Source organism: Elephas maximus, chromosome 19 (assembly GCF_024166365.1).
Source record: "Elephas maximus indicus isolate mEleMax1 chromosome 19, mEleMax1 primary haplotype, whole genome shotgun sequence".
NCBI classification, from domain to species: domain Eukaryota; kingdom Metazoa; phylum Chordata; class Mammalia; order Proboscidea; family Elephantidae; genus Elephas; species Elephas maximus.
In genome coordinates, this window is record NC_064837.1 from 21440321 (window position 1) to 21453695 (window position 13375).

The following is a 13375-nucleotide window of genomic DNA, read 5'->3' on the forward strand; positions in this document are numbered from 1 at the left end:
GAAACTGAAGCTCAAAGAGGTTAAGCATCTCACCCGAGACTATCCAGCTAATAAATGGTGGTCTTCTTCCAGGGCCCAAACAACCACTTTGCTGTTCAGGGTCATAGGCACAGCAGAGGTGTGAGTGCAGAAGGGCCACGAAATATTCTGGCTTTCGACCAAGAAGGAAGCAAGTTGTGAGGAGGTGCTTGACTGAAGGACTCTGTTCTGTGGGCTGGGAGTGAGGGGATGGGGCGAGAGGGCCAAATATGTGCACGAATTTGGGAGCCACTACCCCGGGTGTTGAGTAAGTCTGCCAGAAGGAAGAAAACAATAATAATTAAAGGTTATTAAGTGCTTACTAGGAGGCCTAGTGGCACAGTGGTTAAGCTCTCTGCTGCTAACCAAAAGCTTGGCACAGTCTGAACGCAACAGCCACTCTGCAGGAGAAAGATGTGGCAGTCTGCTTCTGTAGGATTTACAGCCTCGGAAACACTATGGGACTTTCATTCTGCCCTGTTCTATAGAGTTGCTGCGGGTTGGAATTGACTTGCCGACAATTTTTTTTTTTAAGGGCTTATTATGTGCCAGCACGGTGCTGAGGACTTTCTGTGGATGGTGTCATTTAATTCTCATGACTTCCCAAGAAGTAGTTACATTATCATCTCCATTTTACAGATAAGGAAACTGAGGGTCAGAGAAATCAAGTCACCTGACCCAGGCGTGGAAGCTGGTAAAAGGCAGGTACAGGGACAGGCTTGGGAGAAAGGCGGGGGAACAGGACAGTTGCTTACCCCTCAACTCTATGTTGTCAGGAGTCTGAGTTATGAACAGCAAAACCCACTTTCCTTCACTTAGGCAGAAGAGATCGCGATTTATTTTTTTCTGCCCAGAGAACCATTTTTTATGGTTACTTTTTTATTTTTTATCAAACACCGTTTAATGATATAGGAAATATCCATGCTATATTGCCAAGTGGGAAAAAAAAGGTGGTTAGAAAATAGCATGTGGATTAACTAAGCTTGTAACAAGTCGGCATGAAGGTATAATCTCTCAACAGAGAGAAAATCTTACTCAAGTTCAAGTACCATGAATCCAGAAACCAAACTGTTCTTTGCTTTTTCACTGAGTTTTTTTTTTTTTTGAGATTGGCTCTTTTTTCTACTTTTTTTTTTTTTTTAATAATTTTTTTTTGTGTGTTTTAGGTGAAAGTTTCCACAGCAAATAAATTGAACAATTTTTATACAAAGACCAGTAGGTCTGGTCTTTTTTGGGAATTTGAGTTTTGTTCTACATTTTTCTCCCATTCTGTCCAGGACCTTCTATTGTGTCCCTGGTCAGAAGAGTCGGTAGTGGTAGCTGGGCACCATCTAGTTCTGGTCTGGGATTAAAAGAGGCTGTGGTTCATGTGGGCTGTTAGTCCCATTGACTACTTTCTTCTTTGAGCCTTGATTTCCTTCATTCTCTTTTGCTCCATACAAGTAGAGAACAATAGTTCTATCTTAGGTGACCGCTTGCAAGCTTTTAGGACCCCAGATGCTACTCATCAAACTAGGATATAGAACATTATCTTTGTGAACCATGTATGCCAATTGATTAAGTTGTACCCCGAGACTATGGTCCCAAGCCTTTTGACCCAGTAAATCAGTCCCTCAAGTTGTTTGGATATGTCTAGGAAGCCTCCATAACTGTGGTTTGTTATATATGTGGATATATAACAGCACACACAAACATGTATATGCATACGCCTACAGATGAGCCTTGGTGGCCCAGTGGTTAAGAGCTACAGCTCCTAACCAAAAGGCTGGCAGTTCGAATCTACCAATAACTCTTTGGAAACCCTATGGGGAAGTGCTACTCTGTCCTATAGGGTGGCTATGAGTCAGAATCAACTCGATGGCAATAGGTTTTTTTTTTTTTTTTTTGGTTTACAGATATACCTATACCTGCACGTGCATTTACTCACATATGCCTTCCTATACACATATATGCATCCGTATCTACCTACGTAACCACTCAATGAGATGGACTGACAGTGGCTGCAACAATGGGCTGAAACATAAAAACAATTGTGAAGATAGTGCAGGACCAGGCAATGTTTTGCTGGATTGTACATAGGGTTGCTACGAGTCAGAACCAACTCAATTGCATCTAACAACAACAACCACACACTTTTTTTTTTTTTTTTTACTGTTGTTGCAAAATTGTATATGTTATAGCATGTACTGCAATTGACCCTTTCCCTTGTGTTCTTTTTAGTGTCTTTATTTACCTTGGTCAAGTTGTGCTAACTTCACCCACATTTGGGATTGCCTTTCCCATCACCAAAAGTAACAAGGGTCTACTGTTTAAGAAAGCGATTCCCCCTCCCTCTCCCTCCCATCCTTGGTAACCATCAAAGAACTTTGCTTTCTATGGGTAGATCTATTCTTGACTTTTTATAATAGTGGGACCATACAATATTTGTCTTTTTGCAAATAATTTATTTCACTCAGCATAATGTCCTCCAGATTCACCTTTATTATAAGATATTTCTCAGACTCATTTTTCTTTATTGTTGTGTAGTATTCCATTGTATGTATGTACCACAATTTATTTATCCTTTCATCCCTTGCTGGGCACTTAGGTGGTTTCCATCATTTTGCTATTGTGAATAATGCTGCAATGAACATAGGTGTGCATATGTCTATTTGTATCACTGCCATATTATCTTTAGGATGTATACCTAGCAGTGGGATTGCTGGATCGTAAGTTATTTCTATTTCTAGCTTTTTGAGGAAGCACCATACTGTTTTCCATGGTGGTTGTACCATTTTACAATCTCACCAGCAATATATAAGAATTTAAATCCCCCCACAACCTCACCAGCATTTGTTGTTTTCTGTTTTTGCAATCATTGCCATTGTTGCAGGGGTGAGGTGGTATCCCATTGTAGTTTTGATTACAGTCGCTATGAGTTGGAATTGCCTCAACAGCAGTGCGTTTGGTTTGAATGGCTAATGGATCACATCTTTTTGTGTATTTGTTGGCCACTTGAATGTCATCTTAGGTGAAGTGTCTGTTCATGTCCTTTGCTCATTTTTGGATTGGATTGTTTGTCTTTTTGTTGTTGAAGTTTTCTATATATTTTAGAGATTAGACCCAGATATGTTGTTGCCAAAGATTTTTTTTCCCAGTCTGTAGGTTTTCTTTTTACTCTCTTGGTAAAGTCTTTTGATGAGCGTAAGTATTGGATTTTTAGGAGGTCCCAGTTATCTAATTTATCTTCTGTCGTTTCTGCATTTTTAGCTGTGTTTGATAGGCTATTTATGCCAAAATCTAGGTCCCCTAGTTTTGTCCGTATGTTATCTTCCAGGAACTTTATAGTTTTAGACTTAATGTTTAGGTCTTTGATCCATTTTGAGTTAGTTTTTGTGCCTGGTTGTGAGGTGTGGATCCTGTTTCATTTTTCCACAAATGGATACCCAGTTTTGCCAGCACCATTTGTTAAAGAGACTGTTTCTCCCCCATTGGGTGGACTTGGACCCTTTGTTGAAGATCAGCTGCCTGTAGATGGATGGATTTAATTCTAGGTTCTCAGTCTATTCCATTGGTCTGTGTCTGTCATTGAACCAGTGAGATCAGGAAGTGTGAGGCCTCCTACTTGTTCTTCTTTTTCAAAGTTTCTTAGCTATTTTGGGGCCTCCTTCCTTTCCATATAAAGTTGGAGACTGGAAGAGATAGTTATTGGGCAGCCCTGGGATAGCTCACAGGATCAGTGGAAAGAAAGGCTGGAGAATTAAGTTTGGGAAACTCATAGGAATTACCAGAAACTGGATAGCTTGGCCCATAGCCCTGCCAGTAACCTCCTCCGGATGCCCCCACAGGACACTGGAGGCCACCTGCTCAGGTCCCGTCGCCTGCTTCTTAGGGTCACCTGCCCCAGATTCAAGCCAAGGAGTCAAGCGCCTGGCGTTATGAAATCTGGAGATAGTCGACTTCTCAGGACCCAGCGAGCTGGATTTCTCTGGAAGGCTCATCCCTCTGTCCTGGGCTTTCTCGCCAAAGTGGGAGTTCTGCCCTCCCTCGGGCGAGCAACACCGGAACTTCTAGAGGAAGAGCAGGAATTTCTGAAATCCAGGCCCAGCCAAGCGGTAATAGGCACCTTCCCGGCTGCCAGCAGAACCACCTGACCCTAAATCACGCTGCGGCCGGTGCTCCGGGGCATGGGCGGATCCCAGCCGCCCTGCGAGAGGGCCGGCGGTAGCTGCAGGTGCCGCGGAAATACTTGCGGCACCGCCGCCTTTGAAGTCTGCCCCGCGCGCTCCCGGCTCGCCCTGCCTGCCCTGCGCCGCGCAGCACCCCGGATTCCCCCTGGGGAGCCACAGCCATCGATCAAACAATCCAAGGGCACTGGAAGAGGGGACAGGGGAAGGATGGGGGCCCTCGTTCCTAGGAGCCCCAGGCATTTGTCAACAGAGTGTGGCCTCAGGATTATTTGTTTGGAGCACTCCCCCCTCCCCACCTCAAGGCGCCGGGGCGGGGCGGGGCGGGGCGGGGGGGAGGGGGGTGGTCCTTGAGTGGTGTAAATGGTTAAGCCCTGGACTACAGAGAGGTTGACAGTTCAGACTCACCTAGAGGCGCGTCGGAAGTAAGGGCTGGTGATCGGCTTCCAAAGCCTTGAAACCCCTATAGAGCATTTGTACTCTGCACACACAGGGTCGGAATGGTCTGGCCAGCAACTAACAGCAACACAGCTGCAGGTGGTCATTTGATAATGCCCGCAAGAAGGAAGGTGGAGCAGGCCTTCTGAGAGAGAGGAAGTTGAGGCCTGGAAATTAACAAGCACAGGAAGGAGAAAGCCAGACTGTTGTGGGGAAGGAGTGGGAGGGAGGCCCGTGTGGGAAACTTCTGCAGCTTAGGCATTTCTTTGCTTTTACTAACTTCATCTTAATGCCGATCTGAGGGTTTGGTCAGGGCCCCTTTGGAGAAATCCGAGGTTCAACCTCATCTTTTTTCTTGCTGATTTATTATTACTGTTTTGTTCCTTCTGAGTCCTATAGTTGTCTATTGTGGTGGGTTTTACCTCCATACAGGCGTGGGGATGATCTAAAGTTAAGGTGCAAGAAGAAAACTGTGTGTAGTCAAAATTATCCTTGAAAAGCCCTTAAATGGCTCATAAAGCACAATACGCAAGGGATTATGTATATAACCCTGAGCAGTAATTCTTAAACAAGCCACAGTTTAATAACCACTGAGCTAGACCTCTGGAAGAACAAATGCATTTCTGAGCATTCAAACCACGTTGCCTTTAAGATAGAGTTTTTCATTTGGTAGATCCAGGGTGGGGTCTGAGAGTGTGCAATTCCAAGAAGTTTCTGGGTGATGCTGCAGCTCGTAAGACTGCACCTTGTAGATATCTTAATATCAGGGGTGGCACCATTTATCCAACGTTCAGTAAGTACTTCCTTGCACCTGCTATGCCAGAACTGGGAATATCGAGAGGTTGTGGTTCCTAGATGCAGACTCAACATTCAAAGACTTTAAGACTATGAGATCACCCCCAGGTGATGGGAGTAGATGGAGAATTCTAAGGCATTTCTATTTGGCTACAAGATTTATTTCCTTCTACTTTAATATTGAGCCTCCATAAACCTCACTAAGGAGCCCTAGTGCCACAGTGGTTGCTAATTGAATGTGGCTTGGCTGCTAATCCAAAGGTCGGCAGTTCAAATCCACCAGCCACTCTGAGGGAGAAAGATGTGGCAGTCTGCTTCTGTAAAGATTAACAGCCTTGGAAACCTTATGGGGCAATTCTACCCTGTCCTATAGGGTCACTCAGAGTTGGAATTGACTCCATGGCAATGAGTTTGGCTTTTTTTTTTTTTTTTTTTAATAAGGTTAACTTGTGTTAATACATTTGTTAGTGGTTGTCAACACATGTGAAAACCCATTGCAGTGGGCCTGGTATTTAGTAGGTGCTCAAGAAATGTTTGATGGATTTGAATGTAAAGCTTGCTTGATTAGAAAATATGGAATTTTCATGTTTTGTTTGGTGGGTGCCACTGAGTTGATTCCGACTCATAGCAAGTCTGTATGACAGAATAGAACTGCCTCCATAGGGATTTCTAGGCTGTGATCTTTATGGGAGCAGATTGCCAGGTCTTTCTCCCTTGGAGCCAAGGGGTGGGTTCAAACTGCCAATTTTTTGGTTAGCAACCTAGCCCTTAACTGTTGTGCCACCGGGGCTCCTTATAGATATAATATCAGGGGTGGCACCATTTATTCAACATTCAGCAAGTATTTCCTTGCCCCCACTATGCCAGGAACTGGGAGTATAGAAACTGTGGGTCCTAGATGCAGACCAAGCATTCATAGTCTAACTGAGAAAACTGTTAAATGAATAGAAAATTACAATATGATCTGCTGAATTCTAAGATGCAGTTAAGAAGCACAGAAAGGGAGCCCTGTTGGACAGGGCTCAGGGCAGGCTTCCTGGGGGAAGAAAGGTTAGCAAGCTGCTGAGGCTGGTGGCCCCACTGCAGCCACCTGAACACAATCCAGAACTCTTTTTGGTGAACCTGACCAACAGAGGCCTGGATCCTCCCAGCAGTCTCATGCTCGGAGCTTCAGAATGATCCTGAATCCTCGTCAGGCTACTCCTGCAGTAGGGGTCAACAGGTGGGCACTGGGCTTGGCACTTCTGCTCTCGGGTGCTCGCCCTGGGATCCCAACAGCTGTCAGTTAAACCAGGGTCCATCAGAGTTAGAATTAGCCAAGGAAACCCCAGGTGGCAAATTTCAATCCCAGCAGGCAGGTGGTTGGGATGCTCTGGTACTTTCCTGGCTTCCAGTCAAGATCTTCTGCTCGTCTTTCTCCATTTGGAGAACCCTCTCTTTCTTCCCTCTCACCCTACCTTTCACTTTCTAGGTGTTCTCCACATCAGCCTGAGCACTTTTCATTTTTACACTTGGTCGAGACTATTTAAATATTTTAACGGGTTTTGTTTCAAGGGGCAGCTAAAGAAAAAAGAAAAACCTTGCCATGGAGTCGATGCCTACTCGTGGCGACACCGTGCATTATCACAGAGCAGAACTGCTCCACAGAGGTTTCCTGGGTGTCATCTTTATGGAAGCAGGTCACCAGGCCTTCCTTCCGTGGCACCACTGCGTGGGTTTTAGCCACCAACCTTAGGGAATGCACATCATTTGCACCACCTTGTTAGTTCCCATCGAGTTGATTCCAACTCACGGTGACCCCATGTAGAACTGCACCATAGTATTTTCAAGGCTGTGACCTTTTGGAAGCAGATCGCCAGGCTTGTCTCCTGAGGCACTGCTGAGTGGGTTCAAACCACCAACCTTTTGGCTAGTAGTCAAGCGCTTAACCATTTGTGCTACCGGGGGACCTACTAACAAGCCTCTAACAGCTACAGGCGGTCAGTGGGGGCTGCAGGAGGGTCCTTGCTGAATCAGGCATCCAGGGTGGTTAAGAGTTTGGTCTTTGAATGGGAGTCACGCCCTCTGATTTGAAATCCTGGCTCAGCCACAGCTCAGCCTGACTTGCGGCAAGTTATTTAACTCTATTTGAGTCTCAACTTCCAGTCTGTAAAATGGGTATAAAAATAGAGCTTTCCTTACAGGATTGTTGTGAATCTAAGCTAATGTATGTTGAAAAGCATTTAGTACAATGCCTGGCCTATAATAAGCACTTAATGGAAGTCAAGGCCAAGATTATTATTATTATTAATTATTAGTGAGCATAACATCCTGTCCATAGTGGGATTGTGAGTTTGTAGAATGCTGAGGATCTTAGGCTGGGTTCTCCAGAGAAGCAGAACCAGTAAAGTGTATAAATATAGAGAGAGATTTATATCAAGGAAATGGTTCATGAGGTGAGGCTGGAATGTCCCAAGTCTGTGGGTCTGGATAGAGGCTTCTCCTGATACACACAGCCGTAGGGGCTGGTAAACTGAAGATCGGCAGGTTGGAGAGCAGGGCTCTTCCTCACAAGCTGTGAAGATCGATGAATTCCAAAGATCAGCAGGCAAAACTGCAAGCAAGCTGCCAGCCCGAGTCCCAAGAACTGGAGATCAGAAGAACAGGAGCCATCTTCAGGATCCAGGATGAGCAAAAGCCCACACACCTTGCCAGGACATCCACTTACATTCAGTGCAGGCCACAAGCCCAAGGAAACTCCCTTTCAACTGATCTGCTACTCATAGCAGATTCCATCATGGAAGTGGTCACGTAATAGTAAATCTCATCTTGTAAGTGATCAAATCATCATACGACTATCAAATCACTGAGAATCATGGCCCAGCCAAGATGACACACAACCTTAACCATTACACTGACTCACTGGAGGAAGGAAAGGCCCTGGAAGCGGTTTAAGCTTGTTTATCACCCGAGTCCTGATGAGCACTGACCCCAGCTCCTGCACTACCCAGGCAGAGTCTCCCATCTATGAAGCTGCCCCAGAGATCAATGGGGAAGGGAGCCCTTGGATAGGTCACCTCCATTCTTCTGTGGAGGTGAGGGATGCTCTGGGCTTCCAGGGGACACCATAGATGAGACAAAGCCTGTTAATGGTCACACTCAGGAGTCATAGTCATCTTCAAGATAACCAGATGCAGTATTTCTTGAGGCCCATTCTCTACTGAGTCCCATATCATTGCATCCTCTGAGGCTGGCATCACCCTCATTTCATAGGTAGAGAACTGAGGTTCAGAGATTTTCCCAGGTCATGTCTCTGAAAGTGGCAAAGTCAGGTACCCAGATAAGCTTAGACCCAAAGCTTGTGCTTGTTACCACTACACTCAGGGTCAGCTCCATGGGCATGAATGCAGTGGCACTGGTCTCCATGCTTAGAAGGGCCCCAGGCTTGGTTTAATCCTCTGCTGTCACCAAGTTGAAATTCTTAATAATTTTGAACCAGGGTCGCCACATTTTGCACTGGACCCTGCAAATTATGCAGCCAGCTCTGCCTACACGCTTTCCTAGAGAGGATGTCTTCTTTGCAAAGAGAAAGAAACTGAGGTGCAGAGAGGGAGATATAATAGACACAAGCTCACGTACCAAGTTGGTGGCAGAACTAGAACCAGGTCTCCTGACCCCCAGTCCCGTGGACTGTCCACTCCCCAGCTTGAGGTGGGCACTCGTGTCCACCTGCACCCTGGATAGGGACAGTTCAGGAAGGGTCATGGGGGGTGGCTGCCCACCAAACTGCCTCTCTCACCTAGCCCTTCTGCTGCCTCCTGGTCTGTCCACCTTTGAGTCTGGGGACCAGGCCTTTCTGACCAGCCCCAGTGTCTGAGCAGGTCAGTGACTCAACTCTCAGAGTGGCAACAAGGGGCTAACGGACATGGGGTGGGAGTGTGGGCAGAGATAGCCAAGGATTGTGACACACAACCAGGGGCAGGAACCAGATTGTCTGGGCTTTGGCCTGATGTCTTTCCTTCTCTTCTGGAACCCACCGGAAAGACTGACTGACATATGTTACCTGAGCTGGATGGTTAGACATTAGTGCTCAGACATCGCGGCTTGTGGTCTGGATAGAATCCTGCATGAAGTGTGCATGTGTGTGCTTGTGTGGGTGTGTGTTGTGGGGAAGATGAGAAACCCACTGATAGGAAAAAGAAGTCCCTGGCTGGTGTAAACAGTTACATGCTCAGCTGCCAACCAAAGGTTTGGTGGTTCACTCCTGAGTTTCACCCTTCAGCCAAAGATCAGACAAGCCCATAAAACAAAAGGAGACTAAATGGGCACACCAGCCCAGGGCAAGGATGAGAAGGCAGGAGGGGACAGGAAAGCTGGTAATGGGGAACCCAAGGTTGAGAAGAGAGAGTGTCGACATGTTGTGGAGTTGGCAACCAATGTCACAAAACAATATGTGTATTAATTGTTTAATGAGAAACTAATTTGCTCTGTAAAACTTCACCTAAAGTACAATTAAAAAAAAAAAGTTTGGTGGTTCAGGTCCACCCAGAGGTGCCTTGGGAGAAAGGCCTGGAGATCTGCTTCCAAAAAAAATCAGCCACTGAAAACCCTGTGGAGCACAGTTCTACTCTAACTCACATGGGGTCTCCATGGTTTTAGAGAGGAGAAAACATGCAGTTCTAAACGCTTTCATTCACTGTTTCATTTTGCATGTCTTGCAGATTTGGGAACGAAGCCCCTGGAAATACAAACATACTAAGAATGTTTACATCTGGTGGGCAAGACAGACAATAAAACAAAGAACCACAGAAATAAATACATGTATTCTGTTTCTTAGCACCCCGTCCCTCTGTGGAGAAATTCACAGTTTGAAATGATGGGGTTATTTGTATGCTCTTTGCCAAAGTGGATGTGAACCACATACCCACGCTGGCTGATGCCACAACAGGGCTTGGCATTTTGGAGGCACGTGGATTGTGGCTGTGAGTGGGACTGATCTGAAGATGCTCCAAAGCACTCACCTGCTGATGCCCGAAATTCCACCACTAGGAGCTCATTCTCTAGGGTTAGGAATTATTCTTTTTCTGAGATGGAAGTTAAAATTCAACTCCCCAGGGGTAGGGAGTGACACACTGAGTTCATAGCATGGCAGTGCTGTGTCAGGAGGCAGGGATGCCCAAGAGCCCTGGATCCAGGAGATGTTCCTGATGGGTACCACAGGGGGAGCCAGAGGGCCACAAGACCAGTCTCTCCATCACCGTTGCTGCTGCTTCAGCCCAGCTCTGCCTACAAAAGAAACCAAACCCAGATGTGGAAAGTAAGATGCAATCAAAGCCCAAACCCGGAATCCCAGGCAGCCTCACACCAGTAGCTAAAAAAGCCAGAGCTCTCAGTTCTTCTTACCTGCAGGGCCCAGCTGTATCCACTATAAGATCTGCCCCTCCCCTATCATACCTGCTGAGACAGGCACGCTTTTCTCAGTGACAGCTCTGTGACCTCCTGCCTTCAATGGTTGGTTGCAGACAGGACTTGACAAGAACTTTCAAGGTTCTTGAAATACCCCAAGCCACCACTGTGACTTGGGAGCCTATCAGCTCTCTTGCCAGAGGCCAAATTTGGCACTCTACCTGGGGCCAGGAGTTAGAATGTGGAATCCAGCTTCCCCAGAGAGGTCCCCAAAGACGCAGAGCGAGCTCCGTGTGGCAGCGGCTGGAGCACTGCCCCGGGCGTGGCTGGGCTGCCCGTCTGGTCCCCTCGTGCAAGAATCTGCATGCTTCCTTCCTTGCTTGCTTCCTTCCTCTGGTTCCTCCCTCGCCAACCTACCTGGGGGCAGGTAATAAAGCAGAAGGAGGGAGATGGATAGATGGGGAGGGCGGGGAGCCACGTGGTGCCATAAAGCCCAGCCAGAGAGGGCCTGTCGGGGGATTGTCCACCCTACAGGAGCCAACACTCAGAAGGTGGACTGTCGGCCTTGCAAGCAAGAGCCGGAGCAGCGGGGCCCGGAGAAGGCCATGCTCCGAGGCGTGCCAGGACCAGGCCTCAGGGGCCTGAAGGGGGCCGAAGGCTCCGCGGAGGACGTGGAGGGCTCTTGCCTGGAGGTCGAGAGGGATTTTGGAGTGCTGAGGGAGAACGGCGCCCCCCGCAGCCTGGGCGAGGCGGAAGAGACTGCCGGCAGGAAGCGCGCCCGACCAGTGCGGTCCAAAGCGCGGCGCATGGCTGCCAACGTGCGGGAGCGCAAGCGCATCCTGGACTACAACGAAGCCTTCAACGCACTCCGCCGGGCTCTGCGGCACGACCTGGGCGGAAAGCGGCTCTCCAAGATCGCCACGCTGCGCAGGGCCATCCACCGCATCACGGCGCTCTCCCTGGTCCTGCGTGCCAGCCCCGCGCCCCGCTGGCCCTGCGGGCACCTGGAGTGCCACCGGCAAGCCGAGCACCCCGGGGGCGCCGGTGACGGGGGCTCCAGCCCACCGCGGCCGGCTCAGCCGCCGGCTGGGTCCAACCTCTCGCACCAGGAGACCGCCTGCCCCTTGGCACCGCCTGCGCCACGCTGCGCCTCGTGCTCCCCGCACGCGCACCTGGGAAGGCCCAGGGCGGTGGCCGAGGTGCCAGGTTTGGCCCAGGCACCCGGGGGAAGCTGGCACAGATGCCCAGGTACTGCCTCTACCGGGCCGTTTCCCTGGCCGCGGGGCTACTTGCGAGCAGGCCCAGGGCTGGGCTACCAGCACTCCTGACCAGGCCACCGGCGCCATCGGTGGAACTGGAGGGAGGCCCCACTTGGAGGAGCGACTGCAGCATGACTGCAAAAACGTCTTGGACAGAGGAAAACTGAGTGAACGGGGAGACAAGGAAGTGGTCTTGCTGGTGGTGGAATCTGCACCCCTCACATCCTCACCTGGTGTGGCAGCTGGGAGAATGGAGCAAGATCCTGCTTGGCTCTTCCATTTGGACTCCTTCAACTCTCTCTGGAAAATGACCTTTGCATTCCTGTACTTCCGAGTCCAGTTTTCTCTTGCTGCTTCTTAGGAGAATGTGGGCTGTTGGGCAGAGTACTTGTGTGGAGGAGTGTGGCCACCTGGTGTGGTCTGATGGCTAAGCTCGGGGTCCCCTCCCCGTGCCTGCATGGCTGCCCCAAGTCTGTGGTCTGGGAGAGGCTATCAGAAGCAGGCAAATAAAAAGGAAAAGATATCATCTCTCTCTGCTACCACAACTCCTCTGGGGTCAGTGGCCCAGGGTGGCAGGAAGGTCTGGGGGGCCTGAGGCCTGGGAGCTCACCCTGGAACTTTGGGTCAGAGCCTACAGCCCACAGGTAGGTACCTGGGAGGGAACACTGGTTCATGGCAAGCCTCCAGCTGTGGCTGAGCACTATGGGAGAGGGGGAATGGGGCCTAGGAAGCTCAGGACATGATCAGCCTCATCTCTGGACCTCCCTGCCAAGCTGCTGTCTGCAGTGAGCAACAGTGGGGGCTGCAATGAAAGCAGAGCCTAGGCCAGTCTCTGGCAAGGAAGCTGAGGGCAGGACCAGGGATTGGGGTCAGTAAGGGGGCCTTGATGGTGCCGTGGTTAAGTGATCGGCCGCTATGAGTCAGAATCAGCTCAATGGCACACAACAATAACAAGTCCTGGCTGTACCCCAAGTGATAGGCAGATGGAGCTCTCAGGGAAGTGGATCAGTGCAGCCAGGGCCTCTGTGATGATGGGCAGACTTGGAACCCGGGAAGGATTATGGGGAGGCTGCTGAGGGTATGGGAGGCACAACATGCCACTCGGATTAGTCTGGAGAGCTGCCCTGCATCTAGGATGGGCATCTTCGGGACAGTGTCTAGTCTCTCTCAGGGCGACTGGGCTGATGAAGCAGGTGCTGCGTGCTGGAGTGAGGACCCGGATGTGCTAGGGGGAAGGCTGAGGGCTTTCTGGTCTCCTTAGAGAGCAGGGCTCTTGCCAGCTGTGGGAAGGGTTATATATAGCCAGCTCAGAAT

General features: G+C 49.0%; 1 protein-coding gene across 1 annotated transcript; it reads left to right on the forward strand.

The window, feature by feature from the left end:
* Nucleotides 1-11407: 11407 nt before the first annotated feature.
* Nucleotides 11408-12130, forward strand: BHLHA9 (basic helix-loop-helix family member a9). The gene has a single exon (XM_049860028.1). It carries the CDS (start codon nt 11408-11410, stop codon nt 12128-12130), a length of 723 nt encoding a protein of 240 aa, XP_049715985.1.
* Nucleotides 12131-13375: the final 1245 nt, after the last annotated feature.